The sequence below is a fragment of the Muscardinus avellanarius genome (assembly GCF_963383645.1).
Source record: "Muscardinus avellanarius genome assembly, chromosome: 1".
NCBI lineage: Eukaryota > Metazoa > Chordata > Mammalia > Rodentia > Gliridae > Muscardinus > Muscardinus avellanarius.
The window spans coordinates 94110357-94132427 of record NC_137786.1 but is presented as its reverse complement, the minus strand read 5'-3'; the positions used below and the strand labels follow the sequence as shown (position 1 = coordinate 94132427).

The 22071-nt window shown below is 38.6% G+C and overlaps 1 protein-coding gene and 1 pseudogene across 2 annotated transcripts in view; one reads left to right on the top strand and one right to left on the bottom strand.

The window, feature by feature from the left end:
• Positions 1–22071, top strand: part of FBXL17 (F-box and leucine rich repeat protein 17) — a gene marked incomplete at both ends in the record, with an annotated part of 527314 nt that overhangs the window by 7180 nt on the left and 498063 nt on the right. The window contains 2 exons of the mRNA XM_080692979.1: positions 16263–16385; positions 19837–20094. Of these exons, the coding sequence (XP_080549105.1) occupies positions 16263–16385; positions 19837–20094 (381 nt within the window). The remainder of the gene's footprint in view (positions 1–16262; positions 16386–19836; positions 20095–22071) is intronic.
• On the bottom strand, positions 12704–13179 carry LOC308264090 (transmembrane protein 50B-like; annotated as a pseudogene). The gene has a single exon. The product of its transcript is annotated as a transmembrane protein 50B-like (transcript).

Genomic DNA, 22071 nt, shown 5'->3' with positions numbered 1-22071 from the left:
TCTAAATTAGCTTTCTTTGCAGAAGGATACCAGGGTGGTCTTGATTAACTTAATTAGGTTGCCAAAAATGAGTTTGTTTACTTTTCATTTAAGAATTCCATCAGTTTTGGTGCCTTGTAGTGAGAAGCTGTCAAGGGGTACCTCAAGCCTTTTTTTTTTTTTTTTGTCAAATAAATGATAGGGAAAGGAAAGAGGATAAATAAATAAAGTCAAGAATGGACACATTTCACATCAGCACAACATATTCTAAAACAATTGCTTAGCACTGGGTCAAATATTCTATTTTATGCTTAGCATCCCATTATGTCCTTTATAGAATCTAGACACATGTGGATTTAGTCTATGATGTGTGAATTTTAAGTCATTTTACTTTTGCAAGAGAAAACTGACATTCGAAAAAAGTAATAATCAAAAGTCAGACATGTTACAAACAAGGTGTTGCTCAGTTCCAGTTATGCCCCACTTAAATATTTGTTAAGGGACAAATAAACCCTTTAAGACCATATAGTCCTTTACCCAATGATCTTTCTCTAGAACTCTTTTCCTCAGTTATAAAATGAGGAGAATGACCATAAAAATATCCACAAGAGAGATTGGTGAAGAACTGTGACTCCTTTTCACCCACAAAAAGGTATAAAACTGGGTATAAGCCTAGAGGCCCAAGGCTATTCAGGTCCTAGAAACTGGTTAAAAGTAAATGGAAAATTGGTAAGCACTTATTCTTAGAAAAACTGTTGAGGATTTATGTAAGAACAGTGGAAGTCTACAGCATTCTGGCCTTGGCCCTTACTGTGTCCCCTGTCCCAGCACCTTTGGCAAAGGAAAATCAGCACCTTTTCTTCTGGAGGGTTGATTCAGTTTGGGACAGTAAAAAAACTGAAAGTGATGAACTTGTTAGGAAAATAATTAGGAAATCCTACACAAATGCTAGTCTGAGGTTGTGGTGCCAGTAGGATATACAGGAGATTAAACAGGCTGACCCTGGAAATGAGAGAATCATGAAGGGATAATCTTTCCATATGTTCTATTTATTGTAAAACTATGGCCATGTGTGTGAGGGGGTGTGTGATAGGTGGCTGAGAGTGTCTAGCAGGAAGGAAGGTTCAAGGCAAATTTAAGAATTGGCCAGAACCCAGTGTAGTAGCACACACTTGTAATCCCAGTATTTGAGAGACTCAGACAGGAGGATTGCAGGTTCATGGCCAGCCACAGCAATTTAGTGATGCTCTCAGCAACTTAACAAGACCCTGTTTGAAAAAACAATAAAAAATAGGGCAGGGGTGTGTAGCTCAGGTAGGATGCTCCTGGGTTCAATCCCTAGTGCGCGCGCGCACGCGCGCGCGCGCACACACACACACACACACACAAATAAAAAAAATGAAAAAAATGAAAAAGCCTTGAATGAATATATTCTTTCTAACCCATACATAGATTGAAACATACCTTTGACATATAACAAGCTGAAAAGACATTCATGTGAAACGCAGTTCAGACACAGGATTACATTTTTAGGAAGTCAGGCTAAGGAATATGAGAACTAAAGCCTGAGCAGAGGTACTACTCACACTAGAGACCAGAGATTCTATAGTTAGAGACTAGTTAGATATAATATAAAAGGCTCTGAAAAATAAATTCTACAGTTACTACAGTGAATGTCTAGTTTTTAACAAAAACATTTGAGACATGTAGAAAGACAGAAAAATATGACTATACTGAGGAAGAAAACTGTAGTTAATGGAAATTAACTCTGTTTTTTTTTTTATTTTTCTATTTTGGTGGTACTGGGGATGGAACCCTGGGGCCTTCTACCTCTGAGCTACACTCCCAGACCTATTTTATATTTTATTTGGAAACAGAGTCTCTTAGGCCAGCTGAGGCTGGCTTCGAACCTGCGCGATCCTCCTGTCTCAGCCTCCCAAGCACAGGGATTACAAACCTGCGCCACCACGCCCGGCTTGGAAATTAACTCTGAATGGGCCTAGATATTAGATTTAGCAGACAAAAACTTAAAATGTCTTATTACAAACATAATGCTAACACTTGTAATTCCAGTACTTTGGAAGATGAGACAGGAGGATCGTAGGTTCGTTGGTTCGTGGCCAGCCTCAGCTCCTTAGGGAGAAACTCTGCAGCTTAGTGAGACCCTGTTTCAAAGTAAAGGATAGCAAGGCCCTCAACAATATAGCAAGACACTCTTTCAAAATAAAAAATAAAATAGGGCTGGGGGTGTGGCTTGGTGGTACAATGCCCCTGGGTTTAATCCTCAGCACCATTAAAAAAAAAATGAGAACATTTTAAAAATAATTGTAGAATTAATCCAGAGATTAATTTTAACATTAATCCAGTAAAGGGGAAACTCAGTAAAGAGATGGAAAGTAGCTGGGCATGGTGGCTCACATGGTAATCCCAGTACTTGGGTGGCTGAGAAAGGATTGTGGGTTTGAGGCCAGTCTTATCAATTTAGTGAGACCCTTATTTCAAAATAAAAAGCAAATAAAGAGCTTGGGGATGTAGGAGATAGGATACCTCGATTCAATCATCAGTACCTAAAACCAAACAAAAATGGATACCTCTGAGTTCAATCATCAGTACCCAAAACAAACAGAAATAAACACTTTATTTATTTTGCAGTACTGTGGATGGAACCCAGGGGCATTCTACCTCCAAACTACACCTCCAGCCCTATTTTTTTATTCTTTATTTTGAAACAGGGTCTCACTAAGTTGCGGAGGGCCTCACTAAGTAGCTGAGGCTGTCCGTGAACTGCCATCCTCAGGTCTCAGCCTCCCTAATGCTGGGATTACAGGTGTGCACCACCTGCCTGGCTCATTTTTGTTCTTTTTGATGCTATCATAAATGGAAGTGCTTTCCTAACCTTACCTTTGATTTTTCATTGCAAGTGTATAAAAATATTTAATAGCTCTTCAATTTATTTTTGTGTTTATTCTCTAAGATTTCCTATATATTAGGTTATGACATCTGTTTTGATTCTTACTTTTCAATCTGGAAACATTTTATTTATTTTTCTTGCTTAATTGTCCTGGCCAGGATCTCCAGTAGTGTTGCATAGAGGTGGTGATAGTGTCCATCTTTATCTCATTCCAGATCTCATGGGAAAAACTTACAGTTTTACACTATTACATATGATGGTAGCTGGTAGATAGAGATAGGTAGATTCAAATTTCAGGATTAAGCTGGGTGTGGTGGCACACGCTTGTAATTATAGTGCGTGGGAGGCTGAGACAGGAGGATCACACAGGTTCGAAGCCAGCCTCAGCTACTTAGTGAGGCTCTCAGCAACTTAGCAAGACCATGTTTCCAAATAAAGTATAAAATAGGGCTGAGGTAGAGCCTGGAGGTAGAAAGTCCCTGGGTTCCACCCCCTAGTACCATCCCCCCAAAAAAAAATTCAGAATGAAGAAATGCTAGATTTGTGGAGTGTTTTAATCAAGAGAAGGTGTTTTTATTGAATGCCTTTTCCTCTATCAACTGAAATGATAATTTTCTTAGCCTTCATTTTATTAATATGGTGCATTACCTGTCCCTGATTCCCCACCCCCCCCATGTTGAATTACCTTTGCAGTCCTGGGAAAAATCCCTTATGTCATGTCATATATAGTCCTTCTTTTACTGTGTTGCTGGTTTTAGTTTGGGGTGTGTGTGTGTGTGTGTGTGTGTGTGTGTGTGTGCGCGCGCGCGCGCGCACGCATGCATGTGCACATGTGTTACTGGGCATTCTGTCTCTGAGCTACACTCCAAGTCCCTTTTTTTGGTTTTGAAACAGGGCCTTGCCAGGTTGCTGAGTTTTGTTGCAGTGCTCAAATGCATCAATTTGCTGTCCTCAAACCTGCAGTCCTCTTTCTCAGCCTCCCAAGTACTGGGATTACATGAGTGTGCTACCACACCTTGCTCAGTTTGAAGATTTTTATATTTATACTCAAAGGACATTGGACTGTGGTTTTCTTTGATTTCTTCATTTGGCTTTGGTATTAGGGCCTTCTGGAATGGATCAGGAAGTTATACTTGCTCTAATTTTTAGAAGAAATTAAGAAGGATTGGTAGCTGGGCATGGTGGCACACATTTGTAATCCTAGTACTTGGGAGACTGAGCCAGCCTTCACAATTTAGTGAGGTCCTCTCCAGTTTAGTGAGGTCCTCTGCAATTTAGTGAGACCTTGTTTCCAAATAAAAAGTAAAATAGGGCTGGGGATGTAGTTCAGAGATAGTATGTCCTTAGGTTTAATCCTCATTACCACACACACACACACAAAGATTGATGTTAATTCTTTTTTTTTTTTTTTTTTTTTTTTTTGTGGTACTGAGGGTGGAACTCTGGGGTTCTTTTTCTACCTCCGGGCTATACTTATTTGGAAACACGGTCTCATTAAGTTGGTGAAACCTCACTAAGAAGTAGCTGAGGCTGGCTTCAAACCTGTCAGATTCTCCTGTCCCAAGCGCTGGGATTACAAGCGTGCGCTGCCACCATGCCCGGTGATGTTAATTCTTTAAATCTATATTCTTCAAGCCTTTCACCAGCCTTGTGTGGTGGAACATGCTTTTGTAATCCCAGTACTTGGGAGGCTGAGACAGGAGGATTGTAGGTTCATAGTCAGTCTTAGCAATTTAGAAGGCTCTCAGTAATAACCTATTGAGACCCTGTTTCCAAATAAATAAAATCGGGCTGGGTGTGTAGCTTGGAGGTAGAATGCCTCTGATTTCAATCCCCAGTATAAAAATAAATAAATAAAAACCACAAAAATGAAAAACAAAAAACTTGTCACCAATGAGGCCATCTACTCCTTATAACTGTAAGAATCTATATTATCAAGAAGTAACAGCTTTCAGGTGAGGGGTCACAGGCCCTGCAAAGCAGGGCTATTTTAAAGATAACTGAGTTTATAAAAGTTTGAGTTTATTATGAGTGGGCTTTTGAGCTAATAAGCCTTAGCTTCCAGGGAAGAAATGGGGCGATACACAGAGGTCATCTTTCTTTCATTTATGTAACACTTCTGCTTGCTCTAACTCCCTGTTGAATCCTTGTAATGAATTTTTTTTTGTTACTTTTTGTTTTTTTTCCTTGTAATAAATTTTGAATTTTAGTTATTATACTCCAAAATTTTTATTTGGTTTGTTTTTATAATTTCTACTTTTTTATTAGTACTACTTATTTGATGAAGTGTCTAAGTATCTCTGTATGATTCTCAATGTTTTCTTTTTTTTTTTTTCTACTTTATTTTACTTTTTTGCCACACTGAGTATTGAACTGAGGGCCTCATGCATGCTAGGAAAGAGCTCTGCCTTTGAGCTACACCCCCAACCCTCCTATAGTTCTTTGTGCATGGCTTCCTTTAGCTCTTGGAGCCTATCTATAAATTGTTGATTTATTGAATTTGTCTTAAAAGCCCAATATCTGGGCTTTCTCATGGGCAGTTTCTGTTAATTTCTTTATTTCTGTGGGTAGGACATGCTTTTTTTTTGGCTCCTGCATGCACACACATGTATAAATAATACTTTATTACATATATAGTTTGTGCTATATAATATATTTTATATTACATATATGTTAAACAGGACAGTGCAAATAATAATGTGGCAATTCTGGAAATCAGATTCTCTCTCTTGGGTCTGTTGTTACTGCTTGTGGTTGTTGCTGTTTGTGTTCCTTCTAATGTATGTAGCTTTTGAAGTCTCTGGTTAGCTTAGTGATTCCATAGTGATTCTACAGAAATTTCCTTAAGTTCTGAAACTCACCTGCATTTTTTCTTAAATATTTTCCCTGTTGCTGTAAACCTTTTATTAGCCTCTAAAGTTTATTTTTAAATTTTTGATATTTTGGTACCGGGAATTAAACCCAGGGGTGTTCTACCTCTGAATTACACTCCTACCCCTATTGCATTTTTTTCTAATTTTTTTTTTTATTGGTGCACTGTATTTATACATCATAATGGGATAAAAAAAAAAAAAACAACAAAAAACTTTTGTAGACATACATGCACACATCGCCCAATTAGCCCCTACCTGATTCCCACCCTGTTCCCTCCCCATCCCTCCTTCCCATGCTTGGCTTAGTGGTTGACATCTAGTATTATAGCAATTTATCCAAAATTAACAATGATAATCTCGCAGAACAGTTTCATTTGTCTGATACCAAGCTTTTGATGACTTAAAGATAACATTTCAACATTTCTTTTTGCTTTCTTTCTTACCAGAGAATATTTTTTTTAGGTGAAACCATCATACATTTATTTCTTTATTTTTCAGAAAAAAATCTATCCTAATATGGAATATGGACTCTAGATACCCAAAATGATCTCGAAAAAGAACAAAGCTAGAAGATGTATATTTTCTGATTTCAAACCATGTAAAGCTACAATAATTGAAACAGTGTAGTACTGTTCTAAAGGCAGATATATAAACCATTGGAGTTAAATAAAAGCCTAGAGAAAAATTCTTCCATATATTGTCAAGTTATTTTTGACAAGGTTTCCACGAACATTTGGTGGAGGAAATAATTATCTTTTAACTGAATATTGTTGAAAAATAATAATTACATGAAAAAGAATAAAATTGACCCTTACTTAACATCATATACAAATATTAACTCAAAATAGATAAAAGATCTAAATATAAATCTTAAGACTATAAACTTTTAGAAGAAAATCTGGGTCATTAAACCTCACAAAATTGAAATTGGTAGTGATTTCTTGGATATGATTTCAATGGCACAGGCAACAGGAAGGTAAACAAACTCCCCCAAAATTAGAAAAAATATTGTATATCCAAAGATAATGTAAACAGAGTTAAAAGTTACTGATAGAATGGGATAAAATATTTCCAAATGCTATATCTGAAGGTATATTAATATTCCAACTAGAAATCCTAAAAATTAGCAACAACAAAAGCAAACAATACAATTTACAGATATGTAAAAGACTAACATAAAAAATGAATCTCCACAGATAACCAATCTTAGTTGTCTGTTGGATGGAAAATCTTGTTTCTCTGGTTCTGGTGTGTGTTACCTATTTCTTCTTTGTAGTTAATCTCTTTGAGTATTTTCTCTACCGCTGGTTTTGAAGACATAAATTTCTTCAGTTTCTGTTTGTCGTGGAAGCTTCTTATTTCTCCATCTAATTTGACAGAAAGTTTTGCTGGGTAGGAAATTTTTGGCTGGAAGTTGTTTTCTTTCAGAGTTTGGAATATGTTACTCCAAGCCCTTCTGGCTCTCATGACTTGGTTTGGGAAGTCTGGAGTGATTCTAATTGGTTTGCCTCTGAACTTCACTTGGCCCTTTGTTTTGGTTGCCTTTAAGATTCTCTGCTTGGCTTCCACATTGGTCATTTTGACAATTATGTGGCGTGGGGATCCTCTTCTCTGATCCTGTCTAACAGGAGTTCTATAAGTTTCCTGGACCTGTGTATCGACCTCTTGCTCTATGTTTGGAAAATTTTCTACTATTACTTCCTTGAAGAGATTGTTGATCCCTTTGGTTTCACCTTCTTTTCTCTCCTCTATTCCAATTATTCTTAGGTTAGCTCTCTTAAAATGGGCCCATATTTCTTCAATGTCAGATTCCAGCTGTTGGATTTTTTTTATAAATTAGAAACTATGCGTTCATTTTTGGAGTGCTCATCTTCTAAGAGCAAGATTCTATTCTCTATGTGGTCTAATCGGTTGTTTGTATTTTGAATTGAGGCCTTTACTTCATTAATTACATCCTTTATCTCTTTTTGGCTCTCTCTGAATTCTTTTCAAAACAGCTCTATTATTTCTACAGTTATTTTCCTGATTTGATCTTCTAGAAATCTCTGAATTTCTGTGTTATTGGGTTCTGATGTTGTGGGGTTGTGGGCATTCATTGCTCCATTGTTTTTCCTCTTTCCATGATTTTGGAAGTTTGTGCCTTCTCTGGGTTCTTCCCTTGGGTCACTAAGACTTCACTTAAGGTGCTCTGGATCTCAGTTCCCACTACTCCTTTACTGGGTTGTATCGCAGAGTCTCAGACCCAGGGAGTTACATGAGGCTGCTTTAGACCATGGGGAGTGCCAGGTTGGGTGTTCTCCTATGGTGTGATATCTCTGCCACCGCCACTCCTCCACTGGGTCAAGTCCCTGGGAGTGCAGTACTGGGATTTCTCCTCTAGGGGCCGCAATTTTACTTACTGTTGATGAATGCGCCGATGGAGCTGTAGTGGACTCAGTGAATTCGCTGCTGTTGCCACCGGAGGCAATATGGCGCCAATGCTATGCCCTCGGCCCTGAGGCTGGCGTATTTCTTCTCTGGTTTTGAGCTCTGCTCTGAGTCCCTGCAGGGTGTGCCGAGCCCAGCCACTGGGAGTTTTAGATGCTCCCTGCGCCGAAAAATCTGCCGAATCCCGCCCGGCTGTCTCACAGCGGCTCACCTCGGCTCGCTGTTCTCCGCTCCTCTCTGGAGCCTGGTGGTCTGTTGAGTGCGTTGGTCTGGTGCTGTCTGGTGAACTCGCCGCTGCCGCTGGCAGTAAGGCGCTGCTGCCATGTCCTCGGGCGTGAGGCCTGCATGTCTCCTCTCTGGCTCTGAGCTCCGTTATGAGTCCCCTCCTCTCTGGGGCCTGGTGCTGCAAGGAAAGATGGTGCCCACCGCTCCGTGCTGCGGCTCCAGCCACAGCACTGCGATCTGGTTTCTTTCTGTGTCTCGTTTTTCCAGCCCTCTTTTTCTCTGTTCCTTGTAATTACATTTTTTGTTTCTCTGTTAATGGTGTTTTCTGACTATGAAAGGCGTTGATTTTGTAGTAATAGAGATTGGTTGTTAGTGGGGCTCGTAAGCCCCACTTTTCTCTGTCCCCATATTCCTGGAAGTCTCCTATTTCATTTTTTATTTTGAAACAGTTATTTGCTATATTGTTGCAGGCCTTGCTAAATGCTGAGGACTTCAGTGCAGGGATTATAGTGTGCCATCATGCCCAGCAGCTTCTAAAGTTTGATACACTGATTTTTTTTTTTTTTTTTTTTTTTTTTACTTTTGGTACTAGGGATGGAACCCAAGGGCATTCTACCTCTGAGCTATATTTTCAGCCCTACTTTTAAAAAAATTTATTTTGAAACAGGGTCTCACTGAGTTGCAAAGTGCCTCACTAAGTACCTCAGGCTGTCCTCAAACTGAGATCCTCCTGTCTCAGCCTCCCCAATTCTGAGATTACAAGCATGTGCCACCACGCCTGGCTGATACACTTGATTTTGACAGCTTTTGTAAATGTATTATCTGTTTTGGAATTCCTTCTGTCATTTTCTTTGATAGCCTCTTACACTTTGAAATAACCCATTTATCAAGGAAGTATCACATATATTTTGAACTGAATGAAAGTGAAAAGCATTTCAGTGTTTATGAGATGCAACTAAAGCAGTTACTAGAAGGAATTCATAAATTGGATATGGTGGTATACACACGTAATCCCAATACTTCGGAGGCTGAGGCAGGAGGATCATAAGTTTGGAGCCATTCTAAGTAATTGGTGAGACCCTGTTAACAAAATAAAAAATACAGTAGGGCTGGGGGTGTAGAATGGAGATAGAATGCCCCTGAGTTCAGCCCCCAGCAAACCCCCACCCCCACCCCACCACACACAGAGGGTAGAGTTTATAGCTTCAGATGCATGTTATATGAAGCAAAAGTCACACTATAGCCCTAGGCAGGCCAAAAATCTGCTACCAGTTTTTTTTTGTTGTTTGTTTGTTTTTTGCCGGTCTGGGGATGGAACCCAGGGGCATTTGACTTCTGAGCTACACCCCCTGCACTATTTTTTACTCTTTTTTTTTTTTTTTAAATAGGGTCTCACTGGGTTGCGGAGGGCCTCACTAAGGAGCGGAGGTCGTCCACGAACCTTGATCCTCCAGTCTTAGCCTCCCAAATGCTGGGATTACAAGTGTGCGCCACCGTGCCCATCTTGCTACCAGTTTTTATAAAGTTTATTTGCACACAACCATACAAATATTAGTCGTGTAGGGCTGTGTGCTAGTAACACTTTATTTTGTTTTTTTTGGCTAGAAAAATGGAATTTCTGTTACATATAGCCACTTGGGCAGTTATGTCGATTTGCATGGCTGGGGCTGCTTCCATGATGAAGTCGTAAGAAAAAAGTAGTAAGTCCTTGGACACTCTTTGGACCACAGAGTTTTCTTTTCTGATTTTTTATAACCAGAAATAAGAATTTACTTTTCTGGTTTAAGGTTCCTGCATGGCTGTCATAGCTCTGCTACTGAGGCAGCATCTGAGACCTGAGCAGTAGGGAGAAAAGAGGAAAAGGAAAGAAAGGCTAGCAAACAGATGAGGACTCTTCACATTCTGTCTTGCAGAGGCACATTTTCCTGGTCCTCTGTTAAAAAAGATGGCCTTTTCTCTGAATGTTTTGTTGGTTATATCTGCTGCTACATTTCTATACAGGGGCCCACCCTGAATTCTGAGCTAGGGGATAAAAGGAAAAAACAAAACAAAACAAACCCAGAAAACTCATTGATGTTACTGGTCGTCATTCTTCACATTTTTGCTCACCTCTGCAGTCTATTCATTATTGACTTTTTAGAGTCCTGAGGACTTTAAATATGTTGTCCAGAGGTTTTAGTTGTAAGGAGCATATGCAGATTAGATTGTAGGTAGGCTTACGCCATCTTTGCTGATGTTGGAGGCACATTTGCTAGGTGATTCTTAAGTATTTGCTATACTTTTTATAATATCCTTTGGGGGAATGAAAGTGTTCATGACTGGGAGGCAATCGTTTTCCAAAGGTTCAAGTTTATTTGTTTATTGTTTTGGTACTGGGGATTGAACCCAGGGGCATTTTACTTCTGAGCTAAATACCTAGCCCTAGTTTTTATTCTTTATTTTAAAACAGTTTCACTAAGTTTCAGAGGGCCTCACTAAGTAGCTGAGGCTGGCTATGAACCTGCGATTCTCCTGTATGGGCTTCCTAAATATAGGGATTACAAGCATGCACCACCATGCCCAGTAAGTTGAAGATTTAAGTATGATAGATATTCTAGCTTACATGTCTACAACTTTTGATTGTAAAGAAATAGGCCATTTTAAGTCATAGTTATGATAGAAATAATCTATATTCCAGAAGCTTTTTATACTCTTTAATCCTCACAATAACCCCACTAGGTAAATGTTATATTAACTCAATTTAAAGATAAGGAAATTGAGGTATAAGAGGTTAGATAATTTGCCCAAAGTTATGTAGATAACAAATGGTAAAACCATGGTTCAAGCCCAAGACAAGGCAATCTGTATTACAGTCTGTGTTCTCTTTAATTTTTACTGATTATTATAGGAATTTTCATATACCTACCAAAGCAAAAATAGTTTTTTCTTCCCAACCATCACCCAGTTTTAATTGTCCTTAATGTTCTGTCTTCTTTGTTGTAATTTTTTTTTTTTTTTTTGTGGTACTAGGGGTGGAACCCAGGGGCTTTTCTACCTTGGGGCTATCCTCCTAGATCTATTTTATACTTTATTTGAAAATAGGGTCTCACTATTAAAAGTGTGTGCCACTACGCCTGGCCTTTGTTTTAATCTTTTACTATTTTTTTTTCTCCTTTGAAACAGGGTCTTGCTAAGTTGTTGAGGGCCTCACTTAGTTGCTGAAGCTGCTGGCATTGAACCTGTGATCTCCTGTACTGGGATTATAGGAAAGTACTACCATGCCTGGCTTTTTGTTTCCAATAAAGAATCTGGAAACATAGTGTAGATATCATACTCTTATTATTTTAGCAATTAAAACTAAAGTATCAAAAATAGATACTAGTTTTTAAAAATAATGTAATATCTGGGCGTGGTGACACATGCTTATAATCCCAGTACTTAGGAGGAGTCAGGAGGATTGCATAGGTTCGCAGCCAGACTCAGCTACTTACTGAGGCCCTCTGCAACTTATTGAGACCCTGTTTCATTTTTATTTTTATTTATTTTTTGTGGTACTGGGGTGTAACCCAGGGCATTCTACCCCCAAGCTATACCCTCAGCCCTACTTTTTATTCTTTATTTTGAAACAGGGTCTTACTGAGTTGCAAAGGGCCTCACTAAATAGCTGAAGCTGTCCATGAACTGCGATCCTACTGTCTCAGCTTGTCCAAAGATACTTTCTTATAGTTGGTTTCATCTAGTATCTCTATGTGTCCAACATTGTATTGGTTGATATATTTCTTGATTATCCAAAATCTATATTGGTCTTAGCTCTGACCTTAACAATTTTTTTTTGATACCGGGAATTGAACCCAGAGGCATTCTACCTTCAAGCTATATACCCAGCCTGATTTTTATTTATTTGGAAACAGCCTAACACTCATATTATGAAGTAACTTTAAAATATTTTTAAAAATATTTTTTGTTTAGCCGGGTATGGTAGCGGACACTTGTAATCACAGTACTTGGGAGGCTGAGATAGGAGGATCGCAGGTTCGAAGCCAGCCTCAGCAGCTTAGTGAGGCTCTCAGCAACTTAGTGAGACCCTGTTTCCTAATAAAATATAAAAGCCGGGCATGGTGGCTCACGCGTGTAATCCCAGCATTCGGGAGGCTGAGACCCGAGGATCGCGTTTTTTTTTTTTTTTTTAAAGAAACAAAACATTTAATGTACAACCTACCCCATTTGGCAATGTGTAAATCACATCCAGAGATAAAAACTTAGCTACAAATGGAATAGAACAAAAGAAAATGTGATTTAAGAAGTGATCTCAGGACCAGAGCTCTTCAGTTCTTCCAAACTTGTAAATCAGTGTGCTAAAAAATATAAGAGCATTTTGAAAAAACACAGCTAGTCCTGGATAAACATCAGTATTCTGAGTAACATATGCACCAAAAAGAATCCATATGGAAACAATAAGCAAGCCAAACATCAACAGAAGCCGATGAAGAGCCAAACCCGAGCACCTGTCCTGCCTAAGCAGCCCCTTTCATAGCTGTCGCCTCTCACTTGAGCATTGGACATGGTGTTTATCATGAAGAAAGCCAATGTGGAAAACACACCACATGTGTGAAAAGCATGGTTCAACTGTTCTGGCTTAGGATATAACACGGCTGCATCGATCATGATCCACCAACCTGTAAAAAACAGTATGCCCGCGGCCACAGAGGCCACGGCATTTCTTCTCTCACTCCAGTCCATACATTCACATTCTGGCCATCAGAAGTTATCAAAGAAGTCTTCCATTTTTACTTCCAAAGCATGGGTTTTTCATTAAATACTATATCCCGCTTCACCAACGCCCACCTCGACCCGAGGTCACCTGCTCAGGGAGGAGGCGGCTCGCGGGGAGGGTGTTCGCAGGCTCCACCTCAGCTACTTAGTGAAGCCCTCTGCAACTTAGTGAGATCCGGTTTCAAAATAAAGAATAAAAAATTGGGAAGGGGGTGTATCTCAGAGGTCAAATGCCCCTGGGTTCCATCCCTCCAACCCCCCCCCACACACACACAAAATAAAGACAAATAAAATATAAAATAGGTCTGGTATAGCCCGGAGGTAGAAAGCCTCTGGGTTCTACCCCCGGTACCACCAAAAAAAATTTTTTTGTTTTAATTTTTTTTTTTTGTGTGTGTGGTACTGGAGATTGAACTCAGGGGCATTTTACCTCTCAGCTATACTCCCAGTCCTATTCCATTCTTTTCTATTCTATTTATTTATTTATTTATTTTTGTGGTACTAGGAATGGAACCCTGGGACAGTCTACCTCTGAGCTACACCCTCAGCCCTATTTTTTATTCTTTATGGTGAAACAGGGTCTCACTGAATTGCAAAGGGCCTCACTAAGTAGCTGATCCTCCTGTCTCAGCTTCCTGAATACTGGGATTACAAGTGTGCACCACCACGCCTGGCTTTATTTATTTATTTATTTATTTATTTATTTATTTTGCGGGTCTGGGGATGAAACCCAGGGGCATTTGACCTCCGAGCTACACCCCCTGCCCTATTTTTATTCTTTATTTTGAAACCAGGTCTCACTGAGTTGCAGAAGGCCTCACTAAGTAGCTGAGGCTGTCCGCGAACCGCGATCCTCCAGGTCTCAGCCTCCCAAATGCTGGGATTACAAGCGTGCGCCACCACGCCTGGCTGGCTTTATTTTTATTTTGATACAGGATCTCTCTAGGTTGATGAGTTTCTGTAATTGCTGCTGCTGTCCTTGAACCTGTGATCCTCCTGTCAAAAGTATTGAGATTGTGTAACCACCATGCCTGGCTAGTTTTTTTATTTTAGAATAATTTTAGAGCTGGGTGTGGTGGCACACACTTGTAATCTTAGCATTTGGGAAGCTGAGACAGGAAGATTCTGGTTCCAGGACAGCCTTTCCTACTACTTAATGAGGCCTTTTGCAACTCTGAGACCCTATTTCAATATACAGAATAAAAAATAGGACTGGGGGTGTAGCTTGGAGGTAGAATACTCCTGGGTTCCATCCCCAGTATCACAAAAAAAATAATAATTTTATTTATTGTACATATTTAAGTTGTATAGCATAGTGTTTTGATATAGAATAATTATAATTTTACATTTATAGAAAAGGTACAAAGAGTACAGAGAGTTTCTTTATATGACATAGTTTATTTCCCTCTTTTTTAAAATCTTACATTACTGTAGTACATTTGCCAAAATTAAGAAACCAGCACTGGTTTATTACTATTAAACTTTAATATTTATTTGGATTTATTCAGTTTTTTAAATTAGAGTCCTTTTTTTGTTTTAGGATCGTATTCAGGATTGCATTAGTTGTTATTTCTCTTTAATTTCCTCTCGATATGATAGTTTCTTAGTCTTCCCTTATTTTTCAGACCTTGAATTTTTTGAGGAATCCTGATCAGGCATTGTAGAATGTCCCATATTTGATGTGTAAGTTTGTCTCAGTATTAGATTGAAGTTATGAAGGCTGGAGTGGTGGCACATGCTTGTAATTCCAGCATTTGGGAGGCTGAGACAGGAGGATCCCGATTCACTAACAGCCTCAGCTACTACTTATTGAGGCTCTTTGTAACTCACTGAGACCCTGTTTCAAAATAAAGAATCTAAGAGCTGGGCATGGTGGTGCAGTTTATAATCCCAGCATTCTGGAAGCTGAGATAGGAGGATCGAAGTTCAAGGACAGTCTCAGCTACTTAGTGAGGCTCTCCACAAGTCAGTGAGACCTGTTTGAAAAGAAAGAATAAAAAATAGGGGTAGAGGTGTAGCTTGGAGGTAAAATGCCCTGGGTTCCATCCCCAGTACCTCAAAAAAAAAAAAAAAAAAAAAAAAAAGAATCAGATGGAGGTGTAGCTCAGAGGCATAATTATTCTGGGTTCTATCCCCAGTACTCCCCCCCCCCCAAAAAAAAAAAGATTGAAGTTATGAGCTTTTTAGAATAGATACCACAGAGGTAAAGAACTTCTGTTATTACTTCTTAATTTTGCTTTTCTTCTTTTCTTAAATCACATATTAAAAGTTCATGTGGTTCCATTGTCAAAACTAGACTTCAGAGTAATCTCATTTGCATTCTTGTTCCTTTCTTAGTCTTCTTTCCTTTTCTTTAGATAAAAAATTCTAGATTTTTATTTATTTTTTTGTAGTACCGGGGATTAAATTGGGGGCATTCTGCCTCCAAGATATACCCCCAGCCCTATTTTATTTTTATTTTGAAATGGGTTCTCAGTAGACTGATGAGAATCTCACATACTTACTGAGGCTGTCCCCAAATCTGTGATCTTTCTGTCTCAGCCTCCCAAGTACTGGAATTATAGGTGTGCACCACCATGCCCAGCAATTTATGTTGTCTTTTGTGTTAAGAATGGAGGGGAAGGGAAGAGAATAGGGGGACGCTAGCCTGTGTCTGTGAGTCTGTTTGCTTATTAGTTTTTTGAAGATTAAAAAGATAAGTCATAAACTAATAAAAAATGCCTTATCAGCCAGGCTTGGTAACACAGGCTGTATAATCCCTTTACTTGGGAGGCAGAGACAGGAGGGATTGCAGGTTTGAGAACAGTGTAATAGGACTCTCATTTACCTACCAAGACTATATTTCAAATAAAAATAAAATAGGGCTGGGGATATAGCTTTAAGGTAGAATGCCCCTAGGTTCAATCCCCAGTACCACACACAAGAGAAGTCCATGTTCTACTGTACCATACTTCTCTTTAGAGCAGCCTCTTAATATTTTTAATAATGACTGCTATATTCAAGATGTTTTTCTGTTTTAAAGTGATTTTTTTCTAACAAAGCTTTTTCTTATTCCTTGAAATGTTTAGCACACATGGTTCTTTTTTTATTCACAGATATTTTCCAATTTGTCCCTGGATGAACGTTGCCTTTCTGCCTCATTGGTTTGCAAGTATTGGCGTGACCTTTGTTTAGATTTCCAGTTCTGGAAGCAGCTGGATCTTAGTAGTCGTCAGCAGGTATGGAATCTTAATTCTAAGAACCTTAAACATTCAATTATTCTAATTAAAAAAAATCTTTATTCTTGTTAAAATCTCTTCCATGTTGTTTTTCAAGGTAGTGCAGATGACTGTAGTTTGAAATTTTGTGCTTTCTTAATTTTTTAAAAATTAAAGTTAAAGCTAGGTTCTTATGGTTAACAAGATTGTTTTTAGTGTATATTGGTAATTTTGGATTTTTTTTTTTTTTTTGGCAGTAATGGGAATTGAACCTAGGGGCATTAATTCTGTCTCTGCGTTACACCTCCAGCCCTATTTTATTCTTTATTTTGAAGCAGCGTCTCACTAAGTTGCAGAGAATCTCACAAGTTGCTGAGGCTGACTGTGAATCTGCGATCCTCCTGTCTCAGCCTCCCAAGTACTGGGATAACAAGCATGCACCAGCACCTGGCTTGGGATGCTTTTTAATCTTTTTGTCTTCCCCTTTTGTCATCACCTTTTTAAAATTAGTAAACTCACTTTTATGGGGGGGAGTTGTATTACAATTATTATTATTATCATTACTATTATTTGGTATTGGAGATGAAAGTCAGGGGCTTTCTATGTCAAAGGTACCCCTAGCCCTAATTTTTAGTCTTTTTAGGTTTTTCAATAGGGTCTCACTAAGTTGCCAAGGGCCTCCCTAAGTAGCTGAGGCTGTCTGTGAACCACTATCCTCTGGTCTCTGCCTCCTGAATGCTGGGATTACAATGGAATTACAAGCATGCGCCACCATGCCTGGTCCAAATATTATTTTAATAGTAAAAAATGAAGGCGAATATTTACATAGCACTGCCCCCATGCTGTGTATTATTCTGACGGATTCTTTTTTTTTTTTTTTTTTTCCAGTTATAGAGATTGAACCCAGGGTTTCATGCATGTTAGGGATGCACTCTGTCATTTAGCTATGTCTCCAACCTTAATCTTTTGGTCCCTTTACCTTACCTCAGAAGTAGCTGGGATTATAAGTGTATGCCACCAAACCCAGCTAAAGGTTTTTATATATATTGTAATAAATTTGATTCATTCAGCAACCCTATGATGAAATACTATTATTTACTTGTTTAATTAATGAAGAGATGGAAGGGAAAATAGGTTAAAAATTAGATTAAAAAACTTAACTTTGACAAACCATTCCTCCCCATTCATGAGCTGATCAATATATCGTGGCATATGTTAGGAAAAAATTTGGAATTTATACTGTGTTCTACATATAGTTGGTTGGACTTGTTAGATTCGTTCTTTAAAACTTGACAGTACTTAGTATTTGGCATTAGACATATATAAAAATATCCAATAATTAAAGATTGTTTTAGCCGGACGTGGTGGTGCACGCTTGTAATCCCTGCGCTTGGGAGGCTGAGACAGGAGGATCCCACAGGTTCAAAGCCAGCTTCAGCAACTGAGTGAGACCCTGTTTCCAAATTAAGAATAAAAAAAATTGTCTGGGAGTATAGCCTGGAGGTAGAAAAGTCCCTGGGTTCCACCCCCACTACCACCAAAAAAAAAAAAAAAAAAAAAAAAAGAAAAAGAAAAAAGAATAGGTTGTTTTGAGCTGGGCATGGTGGTGGCCCCTGTTTGTAATCCCAGCATTCGAGAGGCGGATATCAGAGGATCACAGTTTCTGGACCACTTCAGCTACTTAGTGAGGCCCTTTGAAACTCAGTGTGACCCTGTTTCAAAAAATAAAAAGACTAGTGGTTTATGATTCAAGGACAGCTTCAGTTAGTGAGGCCCCTTGCAATTCTGTGAGACCCGGTTTCAAAATAAAGACTAAAAAATAAGGCTGGGGGTGTAGCTTAGAGGTAGAATGCCCTTGGGTTTCATCCCCAGTACTGCAAAAAAAAAAAAAAAAAACCCAAAAAACTAATAATAATAAATAATAAAAAAAGACTAAAAAATAGGGCTGGGGGTGTAGTTTGAAGGTAGAATGCCCCTGGGTTTCATCCCCAGTATAATTAATAATAATAATAATAATAATAATAATAATAATAATAGTAAATAAAAAATAGGGCTGGGGGTGTAGCTAGGAGGTAGAATGCTCTGGTTCCATCCCCAGTACTGCAAAAAAAAAAAAAGTTTTTTTTTTTAAGAGTACTAAACCTCCTCTAAATTCATCTTTGATTTATTACTAGTGGTATGCTGATAAATGTTTAACAACCATCTTTCAAAAAAAATAATTCTGAATTGTAGCATTTGCTAATTTCTACGATAAAAGTAAATCCTCATGGCTAATTTTAAGCTAAACTTATGATTCCATTAAATGCAGATTTGGAAAGAAGAGCAACACTAAAGTCTCATGAGTTGCTATAAATCAGCTTGAACACACCACTGGTAGTTTGTGTATGACATACCGTTTTTTTTTTTTAAGCAAATTAAGGAAGTTTTACAGCACTTCTGTGTAAGTTTTCTGTTTTTCTACTTCATTGGTAGGAGGTTAAAAACAATTGTAGAATTATTTACTTGCTTGGGTTTTTGAAATTTGTGTCCAGTGAGAATGGTGGGTGGGGATGGGGTAAGTGTGATGTACTCCATTGGCTCTTTTTTTTTTTTTTTTTTTTTTTGTGGGTCTGGGGATGGAACCCAGAAGCATTTGACCTCTGAGCTACACCCCCTACCCAATTTTTTATTTTGAAACAGGGTCTCACTGAGTTGCAGAGGGCCTAAGTAGCTGAGGCTAGCCGGGTGTGGTGACTCACAGTTGTAATCCCTGCGCTTGGGAGGCTGAGACAGGAGGATCACACAGGTTCGAAGCCAGCCTCAGCTACTTAGTGAGGTTCTCAGCAACTTAGTGAGACCCTGTTTCCAAATAAAGTATAAAACAGGTCTGGGAGTATAGCCTGGAGGTAGAAAGCCTCTGGGTTTCACACCTAGTATCACCAAAAAAGGGGGGCGGCTGGGGATGGATGTAGCTCAGTGGTAGAATGTCCCCTGGGTTCAATCCCAGTACCACCAAAAAAATAAATAAAAAAGATACACAGGGCAAGGCCATGGGTATGCCACTCTTCCAGCACTTTGTGCATTCACCAGCTTATCTTTGAATATCCTTGTTGAAGAGTTTTTATAATGTAATCTCCAGGAGCTTTTGGAGGATGATTGGGGAACTGAAAGTTACCACCTTCTAATCATGATTTTAGTCATTATAGTAGCTAACCTTCATCCTGAATTGGGTCCCCACTCTGAGTCAGATGTGGTCAAAGGGATTTGTCATGAATAATAAAAGACACTATCACTCAAGAAATTCCAAGGGTTTTAGAAACTTTCTACCAGAAGCTGGGTACAAAGAACAAATAAATTTTTTATCATACCACAGTTCTTACTATACTTTAATATTAAAAATGTTTTGTTTTCATTCTATAACTATTGGGAAATTTTAATAAAGTAGCTTTCTATTTTTAGCAAAGGTTTAAATTTATTTTCTCTTCTCTCATAGGTCACCGATGAATTATTGGAAAAAATTGCATCAAGAAGTCAGAATATAATTGAAATCAACATTTCTGACTGTCGTAGTATGTCTGATACTGGCGTATGTGTTCTAGCATTTAAATGTCCTGGACTACTTAGGTATACAGCCTACAGGTGTAAACAGCTTTCTGACACCTCTATTATTGCGGTTGCCTCACATTGTCCTTTACTTCAGAAAGTTCATGTAGGCAATCAGGACAAGCTTACTGATGAAGGACTCAAACAGGTAAATCTCAGCATTTTTAGAATGATTTTACTGATTAATTAAACATGTTTTCTTGCAGCAATACTTTAGAAGGTTGTTATATTAAAAGTAATGTTCTGAGCCAAGTGTGGTTGTACACGCCTATAATTCTACTTGGGAGGCTGAAGCAGAAGGGGCACAAGGTTTTATTTTGTTTTTTTTTTTCGGTTCTGGGGATAGAACCCAGGGGCATTTTACCTCCCAGCTACACCCCCAGCCCTATTTTTTATTCTTTATCTGGAAACAGGGTCTCAGTAAGTTGCAGAGAGCCTCACTAAGTAACTGCGGCTGTCTGTGAACCGTGATCCTCTGGTCTCAGCCTTCCGAATGCTGGGATTAGAAACGTGCACCACCACAACCATTTAGGATCACAGGTTTGAAGTCACTCTCAGCAGCTTAGTGAGACCCTGTTTCTTTTTTCTTTTCTTTTTTTTTTTTTAAGTTTGGTGGTACCGATAGAAGTTTAAACCAGAGTTATTTCACAAGAAGAAAGAAGTGAAATGATTTCACATTTGAAAGGAATGAGTCTGGGCATGGTGTTGCATACTTGTAATTGCAGCATTTGGGAGGCTGAGACAGGAGGACCGTGGTTCGCAGATAGCCTCAGCTTCTCAGTGAGGCCCTTTTAAAATAAAGAGTAAAAATAGGACTGGAGGTATAGATCGGAGGTAGAATGCCCTTGGGTTTTATTCCCAGTACTGAAAAAAAAAAAAAAAAAACAAAAAAGAAAGAAAGGGCTAAAACTCTCTTATTTATAGATGGCATGTTTTGATATATAGAAAGCACAAAATCCTGTTTGAGTAGAATGTTAGGATACAAATATCAATTGTATTTCTTCTGTACACCATCAATGAAGAACCCAAAAGAAATGGTATATGAACAATTTTGTTTATAGTGGCATCCCTCTAAACCTGGCTTTTGCTTCATTTCATAAATTTTGACATGTTATATTTTTACTTTAATTCAGTTGAATATATTCTTAAATATCTCTTCACAGGAAGCTTCTTTGACCCATATGTATTTAAAAGTATTTTTCTTAATGGAAGCTTTCTTTGACCCATATGTATTTAAAAGTATTTTTCTTAATCTCCAAGTATTCTGGAATTTTCCAGTGATCTTTCTAGTTTAATTCATTGTGTTCTGAGAGGATATGTTACATGATTTCTGTTAAATTTGTTAAGATGTGTTTTATGAGCTGAGTATGGTGGTACACACCTGAAATCTAGTGCTTGGGAGACTGAGACAGGAATATCCAGGAATATCACAGGTTTGAGGCCAGACTTAACAATTTAGCTAGACCCTTTTTGTTCCAAAATAAATAAGCCGGAAGTGGTCATGCATGCTTGTAATCCCGTACTTGGGAGGCTGAGATAGGAGGATCTCAGGTTTTTGGCCATCTTCAGCTAGTTAATGAGGCCCTCTGCAATTTAGTGAGACCTTGTTTCAAAATAAAGAATAAGCCAAGTTTGGTGGCGCACACTTGTAATCCCATCATTCAGTAGTCTGAGATCAGAGGATCGCGGTTCGCGGACAGCCTGTTACTTAGTGAGGCCCTCTGCGATTTAGTGAGATCCTGTTTGTAGATAAAGAATAAAAAATAGGACAGGAGGTATAGCTTGGAGGTCTAATGCCTCTGGGTTCTATCCCCAGACCTGCAAAAAAGAAAAAAGTAAAAAGAATAAAAAATAGGACTGGGGGTATGGCTCAGAGGTAGAATGCCCCTGGGTTCACTCCCCAGTACCAAAAAAAAAAAAAAAAAAAAAGTGTTTTATGGTTTAGAATGTAGTCTTTCTTAGTGAATGTACTATGTGAGCTTGAATGTACTATGTGTGTGTGTAATGTGTGTTGTTACTGGGGATTGAACTCAGAGGCATTCTACCTCTGGGCTACACCGCAACTCCCCTCCTCCTATGTTTTTGAAACAGGGTCTCACTAAGTTGCTATGAGAAGAATTTTCTG